Source organism: Schistocerca cancellata, chromosome 6, assembly GCF_023864275.1.
Source record: "Schistocerca cancellata isolate TAMUIC-IGC-003103 chromosome 6, iqSchCanc2.1, whole genome shotgun sequence".
Taxonomy (NCBI): domain Eukaryota; kingdom Metazoa; phylum Arthropoda; class Insecta; order Orthoptera; family Acrididae; genus Schistocerca; species Schistocerca cancellata.
Genome location: NC_064631.1, coordinates 333,281,121 through 333,300,851, shown reverse-complemented (window position 1 = coordinate 333,300,851; position 19,731 = coordinate 333,281,121). Strand labels below are relative to the sequence as shown.

The window sequence follows — 19,731 nt, the reverse complement described above, 5'->3', positions numbered from 1 at the left end:
TACTCAAAACTTAAAAATGGAAGGCTTGAAAATAACACAATAAATTCATCAAGATGATCAGATATGAGGTTTTTTTAACACAGAAAGTGTAATAGTTGGCAATTGTAATTCACTTTTTTTTTCCTTTAGTCTTATTGATTCCCAGCTGGACTACTTCATTTCTTTCATATTTTAGATTTTTAATTTTTATTGTGAACCTAACCAATATTGTTATATGAATCAAAATGTCTGTTGTGAATATTTTGTGGTTATATTTCCTAACTTGTTGGATTTCATCATATGAGACTAATTTTAGATCCTTAAATCAAAAAGGTGACATTCATACTCACATTAATAATATGAAAAGCTGTACTGAGAATGTACAAATGAAATATGTTTTTCTTTAGGTATCACAGAAATCTATCTTCGAAAGATGTTGGATGTATGACTATCAAACATTTGTGATAAAATAAAGTTTTGTGTACTTCCTGTCAAATTTAGTTCTTGGGGCACAACACATTTTCAAACTCACTGTATTTGATATACCAAAAGTGGCAATCTTAGCAACCACTCCCTCTTTGATATATTTCTTTGGACACCCATGCCAGAGAAAAAAAGATTTTTTTCCTTTATTTTGGTGGCATGGGCAGGGGGTGGGAGGGAAGTGGTTCACATTATGTACTCTGGAAACCTTCGTAAGGTGATCTGTATTGTTTCAATTCTCGTTTGATTCCCAATCTACTGCTCAGTGTCTATATTATGTCATGAGTAGTTATCTTTACTCATGCCACTGATTGATTGTGTTATTGTGTGACTTGTTTACAGTGTATTGTCATGACCAGTTACCTGTTATTGCAACTCTAGAACCAAATATCTGTTTTAGGTACCGGAACTGGAGGGGAAAGCATATGGGGTGGTGAATTTGAAGATGAATTTCACCCTACTTTAAGACATGATCGACCGTACACTTTAAGCATGGCAAATGCGGGGCCAAATACAAATGGAAGCCAATTCTTTATAACTGTGATTCCAACTGTAAGTGCTTACATTATGTTTAAAGACCATTAGTGTATTACAAGTAAATGTCTTATAAAAGTTTATTTTGAGCTCTCATAATGTCTTATGTACAGGGAAAATAATGTAAACTAAAATTATTTCTGAAAGTTATATTTTGGAGAGAATATGGCCTAACAGTATGCAGCACATGCATCATATTAAATTTTGGTATGTCTTATTTTAAGTGACTATATATTATGATGAGGTGTAAACCTATAATTTGGCATCTATTTTAGCTGATGATGAAATGAAAGTTAGAAACCTTTTAAGATTTTCTGCCCTCCCAAAATTAAAAGGGTACTATTAGCATGTACTCCTGGATTATCCAGTTTTTATAATTGATCATCTATCTGTATTTGTAGTTGTCTATTTATTTTATTCAAGATTAATTTTATACACAGATTAAACAGACATTTTTTTTTTTAGTTTTGTTTGGTTGTGTGTCTAAACACCTGAGTGATGGTAGGTAATAAAGATAGATAAAAAGCTAGTTTAACAAAGATTTTACAGTCTTTGTGTAATGTTTCAAAATCTCAGTCATCCCATAATATCTTACTATATTATTAACAGCCACTGACTGCCCATTTCTCCAGTTGTCAGATTACGTTAAGTACAATTGTTCTGTATTACTCTGGTGGCATTAGTACAACCTTCATGGGTAATGTTCAGCCTGATTTTCCTCTATTTCTTAAAATCTATGGATGACGGAAATACTTTCTTGAATTAATATTCCTTAATACCATATGATTAAAATTATTTACTTTATTTATGAAATAATGGAAAGTCCAGGATGTTATGTTATTTACTTATTTATTTATACAGCCTTGGTTGGATAATAAACATACAATATTTGGACGTGTAGTGAAAGGTATGGAAGTGGTTCAGAACATCAGTACTGTCAAAACCAACCCCATGACTGATAAGCCATATGATGATGTTCAAATTATCAGCATAACACTGAAGTAAATTGAATTATTTGAGGTAAGTTCTTAGCTTATATTCTCAAGAATAAAACCTTATTCTCCACAGAAAATTTGTAATTTGTTAATAAATGAAAACTTTTGCTCTAGTGTATTTTTTTTTCATTTTATCTTTATTTATGTAATGGATGCTTTGCTTTTGAAATCAAAAGTTATGTTTCCTACTACAGTAGAGCTGGTTTTATTTGTGAGTAAATGCACTCCCTCCAGATATCTCCAGTACTACTATAGAAGGTGATGAGAAAGTCAGAGGCAGGCGGGAGAAACTTAGGTGGTTGTCATTTGGCTGCAGTAAAGTTGGCTAGTGGATGTGGAGTTACCAGCTCTGAATGGGTAATTCTGGTACTTCAGAAGGAAGATGTGAGAAAACAGCAGACGCTGTTGTCAGTCTGCTTTTTCAACAACACAGATTTTATTAAGCACAATTATTTTCAATTAAATCATAGAAAGTAATGGTTCCTGACTATTCTGGAGTTATACAAAACAAAATACTTCTGCTTGTGGCTACTTCATGGTCAGCTCAGTTCTCTGAAGTTTGTTGAATAACTCACACATCCATGTTACAGAACACAGTTTGTAGATTTGACTAGGAAACATTTGGATACAAACCATGCTCTCAGTGCATCCATATACTATCAGTTCATTCACCAAAAACACATCACTCAGTTGAACAGTGATCAAACAGAGTCCCACATTAGGCAGAAAGGCAAATCCCTCTGCTAGGCAAACACTGTTGGTACATGACAACAAAGTCCAAATCACATTCTAGGAGGAAACCACATAATGTAGGGTCATTGTCAATAGATACACTGAAGAGCTAGCTGTGAATATTGGCTGAATGACAAGCAAGGCCATGGCAGCCTGCACCAAACCCTAAATATGCTGTGAGCATTTTGCCACATGACCTGATCACAGAGCCAGCAACCTGGCTAGATATATACATAATTATATCCAGTGATCCATCGATGAGTCTAATGGGATTGCAAAGCATTAGTTATGTGTCTTTTTTTTAAAAAAAATTGATGTAATTGAAAGACATGTCCATTCATGTACTCTGTGGCCCTGTGATTGACAGCTGTGAAGAGGGAAGAGTACTGTAGCCAGCCAGTGTGCATTGTGAAAATATTGCCACATGCTGCTTCTTATCCATACATCATTATGGAAGAGAGAAAGCTGTGAGCACATATTGAACTGGTATAAGCAGCTATTTTATCCATAACAGTTAGGTAGAGCTTCATAGCTGTTTATAAAACACACAACAACACCAATCATTTAGTAATCATGATTATGTGTAAGTCAAAGAGATGCATACTCAGAACAGATTGACTGCTGAAAATGATGAGTTAACTGTAAAATAAGCGGACTTTGAATAATGGCATAGTCTAACATGTGAATCATCCGGTTGTTAATTACAAAATTATTGTAATTTAAGAACTACTAGTTCTGTCTATGTTGATAAGTGTTTAGCTAAAAGTAAATAAACAGTAATATTTACAAAAATGATGAAAAAGGTGCCTGTGAGATATTTGTGAGAAAAGATCATACATACTGCAAGAAAAAAACAATAATCATTTGAATTCATTTGGCATTTTCTGACATAACACATGTTCTTCCCGAGCAAGGTGGTGCAGTGGTTAGCACACTGGACTCACATTCAGTAGAATGATGGTTCAAACCCGAGTCTGGCCATCCAGATTTTGGTTTACCATGATTTCCCTAAATCACTCCAGGCAAATGCCACGATGGTTTCTTGAAAGGGCACAGCTAATTTCCTTCCCCATCCTTGACACAGTCCAAGCTTGTGCTCCATCTCTAATGATGTCATTGTCGAAGGGACATTAAACCCAATCTTCCTTCCTTCCTTTCCCATATGCTTTAACAACCTTGTCAGTATGTAGTCTGTCAGAAAGTTCTGAGAATGTTTTTTTAATGTTTCCATTGCGTGACCACTAGTACCATATCTGAGCACTTGCAGATACTATATTCTGACGGTGTTGCTGAGCAGTTGTTAATTCACCAACAGCTTGGAGTCTGTTGTGAGGAGTGAAAAATGTTTTTCATTGCTGTAATTTGTGTCTGTTGCTATCAGGAAATCTCCCACTATACTGCAATCAAGTTTTACCTCATATTTGAGAAATTATATTTAGAAAACTTTTGAAGTGATGTGTGTGGTGGTGATTGTTGGTCACACAAGTCTGTAAGTGTATCACAAGAGCATGATTTCACTAGAGATTCAAGCTGTGGATGAGCATGTGCAAAATGTGTGGGATATTGTGTAGAATGGCCATTTAGATGTCAAATGACATCAGAGAAGTTTCAGATGAAGAAAACTACCATGCCCATGATTTATCACAACATCTAGTGAAAACGAGTAGTGTGCATGAAATATTCAACATTATCTGGACATTTCAGGTTGCAGCACAAGTCACAGTTAGAAATTGGACAACTGACCATAGTTACTGTCTGGCCATATTGTTAATTTATTGCAACTGTTTTACAATGCTGTTGAGTAAAGAAAAAGCAGTAGCACTTGTACATTGAGGACTTGTGCATGCATACTGCCATGCAGGTTAATCTTGTAGACAATCATAATTTGTAACAGTCAGTCCTTACTTTTGAATCTCACTTTGTATTGTAAACTTATTTATTTTCTTCATTCTTTCTTTCTTCACATTACTGCTTCCTACATTTCAAAATGAATTAATTGTAGATGCTTTATCATATGCCACACCTACTTCTAAATAGTTTTATCTTATTGTAGAATATACACCAAGATGAACATTTATGACAAGTAAGAACTGTATGGTCAAATTTCATCATGATGCACAGTTTTCAGTTATCATAAACATTCATCTCAGCATGTACTTGGGTTTAAAAAAGTAAATAAATACCTTCTCAAATCAGTATTGTCATTAGCCAGCTCCTCTTCAATCATTGTTCTGCACTTTACTTAGAGATATCACAATCTGTCTTCCCATTAGGAATTACAGTATTTGGCCAACAATGAGCCACACAGTTATCATATTGCAGAATAATTTACTTCCAAATTACCAGTTGGTGAATGTGCGAATGAAATTGATTCACTGAGGAAGCCATTCAGATTGTTGCACTGTTCATGAACTTTCATTTACACTTTCTCCAATGAAACTTTTCTGGGTATCTAATCACACCGTCATATACCAGCATTTCTGCGACTTTTGGTGAACATGATATTGAGTTAGTGCATTCAGATCTTATATAATTTTATTTCATCGGGCAGCTAGTGTCATATATTAGTGAGCACACACCTAACGTAACATGAGAGGCACATAAAGCTTGGATAATGCAGCAAGTCAGCAATAGCAGAGCATCATAATGAGAATGGAAAACCTATACAATTCCAACAAACTTGGGCACTACAAAGGCAGTGTCTTATCTTTAAAAAAAGGAACAAGAGCAGACTGAGAGTGTGAAGCAGCCTGCCAACATGAATCACAAAAGTGTTTTTCTTCAGATGCCATCCTACTAGCTGACAGCCATTTGCGAGGCTAACCCATCATGCACAGCAGTATGCTGAAGGCAGTTAACACTTTTTGTTGTCTGAGCCATCACCGGCCATTGCAGGAACAGTACTAGATCATCGTACAGGTTCTTTTGCCAGTTACAGCCAGTAGGAATTAAAATAATGACTAGCATCAATAAAGGATGTCAATCCCCACCTCCGCACTAATCAAAAAAATTGTCAGTGATGTTCCTGACTGCCACTACAAGCTGAATGAAATAACTCTATGTAAGATTTAAGTATTTATTAATTCTCCTCAGCTTACATATTTTCCTGCTGCTCTCTGTTCATTCTTGTGTCCTTTTGTACCTTGTTTAGCTTATCTGCTCTGTTTCAGCCCTTGTGCTTTGCTTCAGACTTCTCCTATTTTATTAAACAAGATGCTCTTTCACTGTATTTGGGGAGTCGTTACATCTATAACATTTTTAGTTTTGTGTTATCACTGTGTTTTTTGTTTCATCATCTTATAAAAAGCTTCGATATAATAGTGTTACTGTTACTTTCATCTGTGACATTCATTGGAACTTACTAATATATGAAATTCGTACCTGAAATGAGTTTGCAATCACTGTAAGCGTCTGTGAGGATACTGTTTATGTTGCGTAACAGTCAAGCAATCTAGACACATTTTTAGTATTGTGTTATAGTTTATGTTTCATCATCTTAAAAAAGGTTTGATATAATAGTGTTACTGTTACTTTCATCTGTGACATTCCTTGGAACATACTAATATATGAAATTTGTTCCTGAAATGAGTTTGCAATCGCTGTAAGCGTCTGTGAGGATACTGTTTATGTTGCTTAACAGTCACGCAATCTAGACAGTGTTATTTGGAGAAATTTTTCACCTTTAATTTTTTTTTAAATACTTGAATTTCTGTTGCAGGTTACTTTGATTAAAGCATGGAGGCAAATTCCATGAAATGCTAAGAAAGCAATTGAGGCCTGTCTGTTAACAAGAAAGAATTTATTAGAAAAGTGATAACTATATTTCAGAGAAGAGTGGAATCACAACATAAGTCATGTCAGAGCAAAATTACTTTGTATAATTTATATTACGTTTTAATTTGTGATGGATTATAGACAATGCAACTCATATTATGAGCTTCATATTTTTCTAGAAATACATTTGTTACAACAGGGTGAACAAATGATTGTAATTTCTATGAAATACAAAAAGTATTATAAAAGGAAAGCTAATTTTGTTGGTAAAATACATGTCATTTCAGTGGTTCACAGTGACAAAGTGTGTGTAAAGTGTAAAAGTAACAACTTACTTTCTAGTAGAAACATTGAGTTGTCAACAGGCACAAAACGTGACTGAAACCTTTGATAGCTTTTTCGAGCTAGAATAAACATACACACCTGTTCAGCTACAATGTGCCCGCTGAATATCCTGTGCTGGGACTGCTGTTCTGCACCTTGCCAGGGTGAGAGGTTGTGTCAGATGGAGCGGACAGAGCGAGAAATGAGATATGGAGTAAGAGAGACAGAGGGGTAGAGAAGGATGGCTGGTGACTATGACAGACACAGCAGGTGCACAGGAGGGAAGATGGGAGTGAATCATAGCAGGTGTTTGGAATAACTAAGTGACACAGGTGACAGCACCAGTGAGTTCATGCAGCATGCAGTGATAAGGAGAGACTATGAGGAAGATGGAGTTGGTGCAAGCTGAGTTAAGTGAGGGTCGCGGGACAGGGTAGAAGGTGGATGTAGGACAGTGGGCTAGATCCAGGCCAAGAGGATTATGGGAACAAACAATATGTTGCAAGTAAAACTCCCATCTATGTAGTTCAGGGAAGCTGGTGTTATGGGAAACGCTTCAGATGGCAGTGGTTGTGAAAGAGCCATTGAATTCAAATGTTTTAAGCTCAACAACTGGGTGACCAACTCTGCTATTGGCCACAGATTGGCAGTTGCTTTTCATTCAGGTGGATAGTTGGTTCTTAGTCATGGGAAAATAAAATGCCTTGCTGAAATTGCAGCAGCACACCATACTTCAGTCTCGTCAAAGGCTTGCTTTAGTCCACCATAAGTGGGACCACCTGTGAAAGCAGCCATACATACCATCTCTGCATTCCCAGCACAGTGTATTCAGCTAACACAATGTAGCTGTACATGTACGTGTACGCGTACAAGAACTCTAGCTCAAAAAAGGATTCATCCAATACATATCAGTTCTTTTATGGGAAGTAAAGCTAATGAAATTCATCCACACTTGAACAATACCACTGTGTGGGTTTGAATGAAGACTGATTAAAGTCGTAAATATTCCTAAGTATATAAGATGAGAAAGAGAGAATAAAGATGGCTGGAAGCCTATGTGATGAAAAGACCATTGACAGAGACAGACATAGCACCAATTAGAAGCTGTGACAGAGAGAGAGGGGGGGGGGGGGGGGGTAAACCATTAAGTCTTGCTATCACTCAAAATAATGGTGACTCAGACTACAACTAGAAAATCTTCAATTGGAAGACAAGCATAAGTAACATGTAGAAAAATAAAAGGGAAATGGGCAGAATTTATAGGCATAACAAAATTAAACATTCGGTTTGAGAAAGCCAATCAGAAAATAAGAAACAGGAAGAGAAGCAAGTTAAGTAAACACTCGTTCAAGGTGAGATGGAGAATAGGGACCTGAAGCTGCATAGCAATGTTTATCTGTATCTAAGCAGTATGTCTGCAGTATATTTGGCAACTGAAGCACACCTTTTTATACAAGAAACAACTAACTACCACAATGAACTTTCACTGTGCAGTGTAGTGTGTGCTGATATGAAACTTCCTGGCAGATTAAAACCATGTGCTGATTGGGACTTGTATCAAGGCCATTTGCCTTTTGTAAGGAAGTGCTCTACCTCTTTTGAATGCAAAAAGCAAAGGTCCCAGTTTCATGTCCCAGTCTGACATACAGTTTTAATCTGCAAACCACTCTCTGCTGCAGAGTGAAAATTCATTCTGGGAACTTCTGTATTCCTAGGCTGTGGCCAAGCCATGTCTCTGCAATATCCTCTCTTCCAGGAGTGATGCTCTTAAGTTTTTCAGGAGAACTATGTGAAGTGTGGAAGTTAGGAAATGAGGTACTGGTGGAAGTAAAGCTACGAATTGTGTTCGGATAGCACAGTTGGTAGAGTACTTGCCTGCGAAAGACAAATGTCCCAAATTTGAGTCCCAGTCTGGAACAAAATTTTAATCTGCCAGGAAGTTTCGACAACTAACTGATTGAGACTATACTAATGATAAAACCTGTGCATATTAATTATATGAGTAGAAATATCTTCTGAGCACATGGAGGATACAATGATCCACTCTCTCTCTTTCTCTCCCTCCACCCCTCTATGTGTGTGTGTGTGTGTGTGTGTGTGTGTGTGTGTGTGTGTGTGTGTGTGTTGTGTGTGTGTGTTGGGGGGGGGGGGGGAGGGGGAGTCTAAACGTGTGCTCGCACAGGTGGTTGTTGTTTTTAATCCTACCAAAGGTAATAACTCACCATACAATTGCCACATTGAGTGGTTGACAGCACCTAAACAAGGGACTTAGCAAAACTCGAAGTCTTCCTTTTGCACATGGTGCCTACTCAGTAGTTATTTTTTTTTTATATATATAAAAATTCTGGTGAATTGTAGTAAGTGAAGTGGAATGTCTGAGTTTAAGATAGTATGAGCTACCAGCAGCTCGAATGGTATTATCGGCAATGCTCAAGTTATTTATCACTTAAGAGACTGGATGAGTGTTTAGGTTTTGTGGGTCATGCCTCACAGAAATGTGAAGTTGTAATGTAGGACACAACTTCTCTGTGAAAATTCTCCGTAATATTGCTTTATTTGGCATATATTTCTCAGTAATTTTTTGATAGTGTTAGCAGCACAGTACTGTCGTTGAAGGAGCTCTTATTAACTATTTGTAGGCGAAGTCCATAGGTTATTTGGAATCAGAAAAAGCCGTGCGAGGCCATTTGATTATGCTCATCACAAGAAAATCTATTTTTTTTCTGTTGCTCTTAACCAGAAAATCTTAAGATCAGTGTTACAGGGTTTTTAAATTTTAGCTATTTTTAAAAGTGACCAGAAAAGAGCAAAAATATGCTGCTAATAATTATGCGAATGACTGTGTCATTGCTGTTGCCTTTCTAAGACACAATATGATCTTGCTCAAGGCAAACACATCAGATTTTCCAAAATGCCACCCCTCTGCAAAGCCACAGCTGCCCTTCGGGTCTTACTGCCATTCTAATAATTCTCCATTTTAAAGAGATTTCCGCGCATGACTATCTTCAAGCAATCTTTAAAAATGAAATAAAATGGCTGCACTCACCCATAATTGTGATGATATATACGTGAATGACATTATGATGTGCGAAATGACACTTAAACTTCCAGGTTAAAGAACTTATTCTCACATGCTTATAGGGAAGAAGTGAGAAAAATTAAAGGTATGAGTAAGCATGTAAAGCACAGGATGATGAAAAATGTAGATGTTTCCTGTAACATTAATGTTGCACTGTTATTATGTTGTAGAAATGATATCGAAGTTTGTAATAACAGAGTGAAATATCTAGCTGCTTGTAGAACATGAATTTCTTGTTACATCAGTCTAGAGTTTAATGTTCCAGCAAACTGTTCTTAGTACAAGAAGCTGCCAGTGGAAGACATGAAGGATGACATGTAATTCATTATATACAAATCACAGTAACATTCTGAGGGTAATGTGAAAATTTGTTGATGTATTATAGAAATGGCCTTGATATATTTATACTTTGAATTTCATTATGTCAGGTGATGTTACACAAAAATGTTAGGTCTTGATTTGATCTACTGAACAGTTCTGTTTATTTAGCTTTTAAAAGTAGCTGACGTGTGAATATTTTTCAATAAAAACTTTTATGCAATCGCACTGGAAAATCTGGGATGGAATGTAACAACATTATGAAAAGGATAGTTGCTACTTACCGTATTGCAGAAATGCTGAGTCGCAGATAGGCATAACAAAAAGACTGTCACAAAATAAGCTTTCAGCCGACAAGGTCTTTTTGTTGTGCCTATCTGTAACTCAGCATCTCCGCTGTATGGTGAGTAGCAACCATCCTTTTCATAATATTCTTATGCCGTCACAATATTTTTCTTGTTGCACAGTTTTTTACCAATCTTAAACTTTCATGCGAATCTGATAATAGTGAGCCTCTTGCTTCATTTCCAAAAGTAAAGGAAACAACAATTTAATAAAGACATAATTTTACTTCTCTGCAGGGCACATGTGAATTATGTCCCAAATCTGCAATCATAGATGGAAACATCGAGAAGCTGTCAGTACGATACTGGGTGAATGATGGTGAAAAGTATATGATATATGGCAGTGTGGGTATATGAAGAAAGAGTACAGTACATTTTACATGAAGAATTATGTACAAGAAAGCTCTTTGAAATGTGGGTATTGCATTTGTTGAATTCGTAACAAAAGCATAAGAGATACAACAGTGATCAGAACATAGACGCCATTGCTACTACAAGGCAAAGCCGATTTCATCTGCTGAAAAGGATATATTGGTCTTTCTTGAATGCAAAAGTGATTCTTCTTACTAATTACCATGCAAACTGCAAAACAATGGCTGGTAATCACTGTGCAAGTATTCTACACCCACAGAGTGAAAGAAAAATATACAATAATAAATCAAGATTGGAAAAGGGGGAAGTTATCTTTCATCAAGACAAAGAAAATATATTATCTTGAGTAATACTTTGTAGATGAAAAAAAGGATTGAATGAATTAATATAAAGGGGGACCATGTCAATAAGTAATTGATTTTTGCTCTAAAATAAAGCTTTTTGGTGCCTGGCCAAATATTTTTCACCACACACTCTTATTATCTCTGGCACTAAGTATTTGGCATTTACTTTGTTTCCTGTCTTATACTGGTTTTTACCAGCATCAAAGTGCCTGACCAGTCAGCAAATTACTAGTTTTATAGTTCACATCTGTGTAAGAGGCCAAGAATATTTCGTAATGTGTCACACCACCATAGGTTTTCTTAATGCTACCACATATTCTTTAGTTTTGCAATCTGCACAATTAACATAATAAGTTACTAATAAACCCTTTTGAAATAAAATTAATATGAAGTGTGTGTTTCATAACTGGTGAAATTAGTTCACGTATGTAAGTCTTTGCAGCTCTTTGGATTTGTCCTTGTTGTTTGAGTACATTGGTCAACTCCCAATGATATTAATTTTAATGCACCATTAGGTGTTTACTCAATAACTGTAACGTGTTAACTGGTGTTAGCAGAAAGTTAACGAATTCTACTCTGCAGAGAATTCTTTGTGAACCTGTTTAACTTATTGAATGTAAGTTAAGATCCTGTAATATATTGAACATAAGGTCAAGCAACAGACAAGTCAATAGGTGCATGTAAAACTGGTCCAGCTAGAAGATAGGATTGAAATCACACTTTTCTAACATAATAAGTTGAATTTAGCCAGCTAAGTGTGATTTCTTATAGTGAAAGTAAGTAGTAGATTGGATATAATTACACACAGTGGCACTAGGAATGAATTGAACATTTGTAAATTAGGAAGTAAAATCCATGAAAATAGAACAAAATGGGAAAATCATAAAAGAAAACACGAAAGGAGAAAAATGAGATTGAGGAAAAGGTGAGAGTAGCTGTTGACAAATGTCTATTTCTGAGGTGTAGAAAAGAAGCAGCTGTGACAGTAAAATTCAATTACCTGAGTCACAACAGACACCCTTTTTTTACTTTCATTTCTAGTCCTGTGTTGTTTCCCAGCTGTGATAAAGCTGCTACGAGCTTTGGTCAGCTTGACATTTGCTGCTTTTGTGTGAATACGAAGGGAAAACAAAATGTGATCATCTCTCTTTCGTTTTAATGGATGATGCTTTTTACACATGGTTCTTTAACAAGTCTTTTTTGGTTAGTACTTGGTATACATTTAACTGAATTGATTATAAAGACACAAAACTTTTCAGTATTCTATTCTACTTGGTTTAACATCATTTTCATTTATTGTGTGGATGGGTACAGTACCGGAGAATTTATGAGTTTCAAGATATTTGAAACATTTACTCTGTGTGTCTGTGTAGTATAACTATGGACTCAGTTTTTAATGCAGGACTACGACTAATAGTGTCTTTCAGAACACTAGCTCTGCTATGACTCACACCCAGAATAGATATATTAAAGAATACTGTACAACCTGTCAGCTTTATCCAGTGATGCTATGAGCCAATATAACGACTGTCGTCACACACCTATGTGTATCTTAACTATGAAGGTATTTGGGCTCCAGCAGGAGAATTGAGGTTTTGTGTGAATGTTCCTTTTATTAACTTGGAAATTTCAAACCAAAATGGGAAAATAGGATTTTTTACCCAGAATGTTGATATGACTACAATATATTAACTTCAGTACACCCCACTGAATCTTACAAAACACACAGACATAAAATTAAATAAAAATTAATAGGCGATTGTTTCTAAAATTTGTATAGTGAGTTGCTAAATTTTCTTCCAACTGTTAACATAATTCTCAAGCATGAACATTGCTCAAATAAACTAACATGGAGCTGTTGAGGAGCACAAAAAAAGACAGTACAGTCATTTCTGAATGAAGAATCAATTCGATGAGCCGTTCATGTAACTGTAGTTCGTTTATTGCTGGTTACCTTTATACATTTTCCTTCATAATCATATTAGTCATAAATAAAAGCAGAGTAAAAGAAAAAAAATCGTTATTTTTACTTGCACCTGCACGACTTTGCCAACATCGTGGTTGTGTTGTCATACTGATTGAGGCAGTGCTGTGATTTTTCACTAGATTCAAATTTGTGAGAAGTAGGGTTAGAATCGTTATCTCGCTTCAGGTTGTCTATAGGTTCCATAAATCACTTGTGCCAAACACCTCAATAATTCCTGGGAAAATGATGCAGCCAGTTTCCTTGTTGGTCTGGCCCAAGACATTCCATCTCTAATGATATTGTCTTTGGCAGGATGTTAAACCATAATTATTGTGTTGCAAATACAATTCTTAAACTACTACATGCAAGACCTGTGTTTCACAGGTTACTGCTTCTGTTTTAACAGTTTGTCTTGAACATTGTACATGGTCACAGCAAAATGCAATTTCAAAAATCTCAATTGGACAAAAAATATAATTAATAATCCTTGTCAGAGAGTGAAATATGAAGTGGGCAATGTCTTTTGATAAGACACTCACATAAAAATGTTTCCCTCAGACAAGGTGGTTTGGAGACATGCACATCAGTTAGCTTTCACTGGCTCAGTTTTGCACATTGATTTCCCTTATTTACTTGTCCTATAAGGAAAAACAAGAAATGTTCTGGTATGATTATGATATCACATTTCTGTGAGTGCATAATACTGTTCAGAGACTAATGTTTTATTAGTCCTTGATACCAAGAAATTTCAAGAAATGCAATCATGACATGTCCCAATTTTTCAGTTTCATTCTAGACATTTTTTATGTGTTTCTTGATGAGAAATCATAAACTATATATATCACCATTACAATTATTTCTCCAGCTCTTGCAACAGACATGTCAAAGGCTAGTAATATCTAAGTGAATTGAAATTCTGTGATTTTGCAAGGTGGACTATGTATTGAGGTGCATGTAATAAGATTTAACCTGAAATCAAAATATTTTCACTTGTTGACAGAAAATGGTGAGATGATTTACATATGAATACAAGAAATAATGAAGTTGAAACTGATGGTGCTACTACCTGTACTGAAGATAGTCTTTATGACTCCCTGACTCCTTACACTGTACAGATTTTTCCCTACACACTCTGAGGCTGTTTGCTTCAAAGAAATTTGTTAGGCCTGATCTTATATAAACAGTTTGACTATATGCATGAGAAGTAACTCACAAATTTAACAGGTACTTACAACTTGATAAGGGAAATAAGCAAATAATGTTTAGCAATATACTGAATCAAGTTTAAATGTCTGAATACCATTTTTCAGGCTGAAGGACACATTTCAGTAATGTCCTGACAACTGAAGGTAAGAACAAATAAGCGCACACACACACACACACACACACACACACACACACTTACACACAAAACAGCTGTTACAAAGTCTGCAGAACTTTCTAGGTAAGGAATGACCTAAACTCTGAATCTCTTTGTCAATCGTCGCAAACAGTAGATCTGCAGTTTAATTTGGACATATGTGTACTGAAACAAAGTAATAGACTTAAGCTATGATTCTTTTCTACATTCATCAGTGACTTTATTCTTTTAAAAACTGCTTAAGTGACAAGTGAACACTATAACATATTTTGGAGGAACAATGACAATTATCTTGACTGCATGACTATTTAATGTTAAGCTGTTGTTCCTGCAGCCATAATGAGGTGACTTCTTGGATGTTTATAGCTAAAAATTTTACATAACTTACACCACAGTAGTTACGCTGCTAGGTACAACTAATACTTTATTGGATAAAACGATTGTGGAATCATAAAGTTAGATTTTTGCAGCGACAGAGACACGAATTGTTGGTCCAAGTTAATATTACAAGCAGGGCACTATTTAGCGAATTAAGTTCCACATTGCTGTCTTGTCGAATTATGTGAAAGAATGTACCTTTAATATACGTGTACAAAATTTGTATCACAAAAATGAAAATGTAGCAACAAATTAAATGTCGGATTGTGTAAAATTTTTTGACGTGTCGATATAAAGGCACTCATAACCTAATGCGGAGCGCTGATGCTGTTTACTAGGCATAATGTAATGTGAAGAACTATCGTAGAATGTCTAATACACTTGAATCTACTCTTATATTCTAGTTCTTTTTTACACTACACAGTCACTAAAACAACGCGGCGCTTCACAATGTCAGCATCCGTAAATATACGATTATAATATTTATTTAATTCTCACTGCTGAAACAGACAGTACATTTAATTGTCTGGCGCGGGAAGTCAAACATGTGATATACAGAATATTCCAATATTTGGATTTGCACTGCAGATTTCAATCATGCGATTTTAACGCGAAAATCGGGTGGTACTTGCACTGGCCTCTCTGTACGCATGCGCGCAGCCAGCGGGCAGCTACTATACTGAGTGGGGACACGACCAATGAGAAAGAAGCATTCGGTCATCACTGGCCAATGGCAGACGTGGAATGACGTCATCCTAAAAATAGAACGCATGAGTCACTTTTATAAGGCCTGAGACCTGTCTGTATGGCATATGCTTGTTGGCAAGTCTGAGGAGAAGACGTGCGTTAGTAGTTTCGCGTGTTGTGTAGCGGCCGTTCTCGTACGGCGCCAGTGTTGTATTGATCGTAGCGCGACGTCGGTAGTCCTGCAAGTGCGAGCGGTGAGTCACGCTCAGTTGTTGTCGTTCGGTGGAAGGCGGTAGATGGTTCGCAACTGCGCCGTTCCCAGGATGGAGACGACGTTCTATGAAGAGGCTGCGGCGTACCAGCAAAGGCTGGGCGATGTCAACCACCTGAAGCGTAGCCTGACACTCGACTTGAACAGCGTGCGGTCAGTATCTAATGCAAAGAGGCCACGGTTCAACGCGTCTGTGACGAACGGGATGGTTGGTGGACCGCCAGTCCTGTCTTCGCCGGATCTGAATCTCCTGAAGATCGGGTCTCCCGAGCTGGAGAAACTGATCATCGCGCAGAGCGGCCTGGTGACGACGGCGCCCACGCCAACCCCGTCCCAGATTCTCTTCCCGCCAACGGTCACGGAGGAGCAGGAGATGTATGCGCGAGGTTTCGTCGACGCGCTGAACGAGTTGCACACCAGTGACTCGAGCCAAATGAGCGCGGGTCTCGATGTCCCTGTTACTTCGAGCAATGGTGTTACTTACACTACGCTTGAAAGCCACGCGGGCGGCGGCGGAGGCCATGTGATTCAGCAGACGACGTTCCCTCGCCTGTCATCGTATGGTGTTGTTATGTCACCTCCGGAAGTGGTGGTCAAGGACGAGCCACAGACTGTACCTAGCCTAGGCTCCTCCCCGCCTCTGTCGCCCATCAACATGGAATGTCAAGAGAAGATCAAGCTGGAGAGGAAGAGGCAACGTAATAGGATAGCTGCTTCAAAGTGTCGCCGAAGAAAACTCGAGCGCATCTCGAGGTTGGAAGAGAAAGTAAAGCAACTGAAAGGAGAAAATAGCGAGCTAGGCAGTGTCGTCCATAAGTTGAAGGAGCAGGTGTGCCATCTAAAAGAACAGGTTATGGATCACGTGCACAGCGGCTGCCAAATAATGGTATCTTCGCATTTCTGAACGACGCATCCTCAATATTATTTTTTGAGTCTGCACTTCGTCATACGGGTCGACAGAAGATACGGATGACTACGCCCGTCGCTGTTTGACAAGCTGATCCGACTTCCCACAGTCAGTGTGTCGTGCAATTTGTTTACATGTTGAGTGGGTGGGTAGCGCATGCGTGTGACCGTGAGGGAGGTGGCTCGCAGTTTTAACGTGCGAATGTGGGTGTATGCGCTCGTGCGAGCGATCGGCTGTGGGATGGGTCGGCCAGCTGTTTGGCTGTGAGAGTGTATGAGTGCGGCCAGCCTCGCTTGCGCAAGAGCAACGGGAATGCGTGGCCGAGCAGCATCTGGGAGAATGCGTTAAGTTTCTTCCAAGCCAGTGTATACTCCGTGAGTGAGTAATCATATAGTATTAATAATGAACTGTGAATAGACTAAGCTGTTTGTTTACAAATAGTAAATTCGGAGTTCATAAGCATTCCTAATCTGTAATGTAAAATCGGGACGTTCATTGCTTTGCGTAACTAAAGTCCCGCTTTGATACAGACACTTTATTTCTCGAACCAAGGCAAGTTCTGCATCTAGTCACGACCGGTCAAGGTCATGAAAGTTCTTTGTATTAAGTGCTAGGTAATGTGATGTGATTTTGTTTGTATTCAGTGTGAAGGTATGCTAAGCTTTGATGCTACCAGACAGTTTTTCAAAGTTTTCAAGAAGTCATATTTTGTATCTTGTGAATGTTTGCAAATCTTGTGCCGACATTAGCTTTCTTATGGTCGAGCTTCATATTTAGCTGAAGAGATATAAATGATAACTCAATGTCTTTCCAATAATGCAACGTGCCTTTTTAGAAGTTTATTTTGGATCTGCTATCTGAATCCTCATATTCCCAAAGTGACCTGCGGCAATTTAAGCTTTTGTAAATACAAAGATTTTTAAATACCATTTTATACTTCATTTCATCGAGCAATAAGCATATGATGAAAATGTGTGACCGAAATGTGATGTTAAAGTGAAGATAATTATTGTGAAAACCTTTTTTATGAATAATTTTATTTTTGACAAAATAAATTCATATGTATATATATGTGCTCATATTTTATTCCTTTTCAACTCCATTCCCTACCATTCCTTTGGGTATAATGAAATCATTTTATGGATGCGTAGGAAGTTTACGACTAGAATAAATTGGCAGTGCCCAGCATATTTCACGCGCAATTGTAGTTCATGCATAGTGGGTAAATTCAAAATATCTATTGCATTTGGGTATCTGGTATCTAAATTTTGTGAAGTCAAAGTTTTTTACAAACCTACGAGCATAAACGTGTTGTGAGCGTGTCACTGTTCAGAATATCCGAAATGTTTGTGTAGGCTACGAATAATTAAACTGATATTGATTTTGATACATGAGCAAAGAAACACACACTTAAGATGGCTGATTTTTTAAATAACATGCTTGCACAAAGCCAATAAGATTCATTAAAAAATTTAATATGCTTGACGTTTATTTGTATACCAATGAGATGTCAACAAATGTTGAAAAAGCTTGATGGGTATAATTATGTATATATGTGGTACTGCTGTTTGCATTTAGTATATCTATTACACAACTTAAAAAAAAATTACTCAAGGTGATATGTGCTAAGTACTGAAAATGAACCTACAGAGCCTTACAGCACCGGCTTCACCCACAGTTATTTTTTTCATAAGTTTCTTCTTGGTAATTACAAAAAAGTGAAATGTCTTATTAATGCTTCTCACTGTAAATCATTCTTTTACCCGTGAGTTATTATTTGCACTTATTTCATGACTGTGCTCTCGATATTTTGTTGTTCATTAATTGTAGTGTGTCCTATATCTGCAGGGCTTATAGAAATTCAATTTTTCAAGTAATACGCTTCTTCCTGTTCATCATTGCCGATTTGACAAACGTACTAGGCACATTTGATATTTGCACAAGATAACTTTTTGTTTTCCTTGCTCAATGCTGAGTACTTTCGGCAACATTTTTTTAATCACAATACCGGTACGTCTTCCATTCACACTTTTGTATAACTCTTTATTTGCAAGAGGAAGTGCTGAATAAAATATGTGTGACTTGGATTACCTGCATTATATTTAGCTGTAAGCTAGCAGCTGCTTCTGCTGATATTTTTTCATCGAGTAAGCTGCTGTTCACAGGAATGAGGTAAGTATATTGTTTACTGCTACTATTCGGTCTCTCAGACTTATTTCTGCTGTAAAACGGGGCTACCAGCTTTGTATATGGAAGAATTAAAAATGTTCTTTACTTATTTCGCTTTGTCAGATACCGATTCGTCTTCGCGTTTGTTGTTGGCACGCTTCCAGAGGACGATTGTAGACGTCAGAATAGAAAATAAAAGGCGACGTATTGGAGCTTATTAACTTTTCTGTCTAGCGTCCTAAAGAAATAGTCCTTGTAGTTTTAAAGAAGGATAGCATTCACTCATCGTAAAGAGATCTGCGCGGGAAGGGGATGTGAGATTTCAATCTGTAAGTCTTTTATCCACGGATATTAAAATTGTTGAACCACTTCAATCAGTTCGGTCATGCGCCGCCTGAGCTCAAATGGTAGGATTGCCTGGGCCTAAATTTTCGTCCTTTTGAAGTCGTACCTTGTAATTGACTAATGACACATTTTAATGCAATAATTAATACTCCAGACACGGAGCGGAAGTTAAGCTTTCTGTCGTAATTAATGACTTGCATTACGTGAAATTTTCGCAGATTCATTTCCTCAGCACAATGAAATCAAATGAAGTTGTCACATGTTGCACACTGTTTTAAATTTGGTCATGTATTCCATTTAACAAATGTAAGTTAATTCGCCAAAGGGTTGAATCATGTTACGATGCTACACTTCTCAGTCTAATGTTTCC

At 37.1% G+C, this 19,731-nt stretch overlaps 2 protein-coding genes across 3 annotated transcripts in view; both read left to right on the top strand.

The window, feature by feature from the left end:
- Window positions 1–6,746, top strand: part of LOC126088507 (peptidylprolyl isomerase domain and WD repeat-containing protein 1) — a 121,794-nt gene extending 115,048 nt beyond the window's left edge. The window contains exons 13-15 of one of the 2 annotated variants that reach the window (XM_049906651.1): window positions 863–1,014; window positions 1,858–2,016; window positions 6,442–6,746. In XM_049906651.1, the coding sequence (XP_049762608.1) occupies window positions 863–1,014; window positions 1,858–2,001 (296 nt within the window). In that variant the 3' untranslated portion in view covers window positions 2,002–2,016; window positions 6,442–6,746. The remainder of the gene's footprint in view (window positions 1–862; window positions 1,015–1,857; window positions 2,017–6,441) is intronic. The other variant, XM_049906650.1, reaches the window with a different exon arrangement.
- A 9,040-nt stretch (window positions 6,747–15,786) lies between these two features.
- On the top strand, window positions 15,787–17,916 carry LOC126191194 (transcription factor Jun). Its single transcript, XM_049931988.1, has one exon. It carries the CDS (start codon window positions 15,966–15,968, stop codon window positions 16,842–16,844), a length of 879 nt encoding a protein of 292 aa, XP_049787945.1. The 5' UTR covers window positions 15,787–15,965; the 3' UTR covers window positions 16,845–17,916.
- The last annotated feature ends 1,815 nt before the right edge of the window (window positions 17,917–19,731 follow it).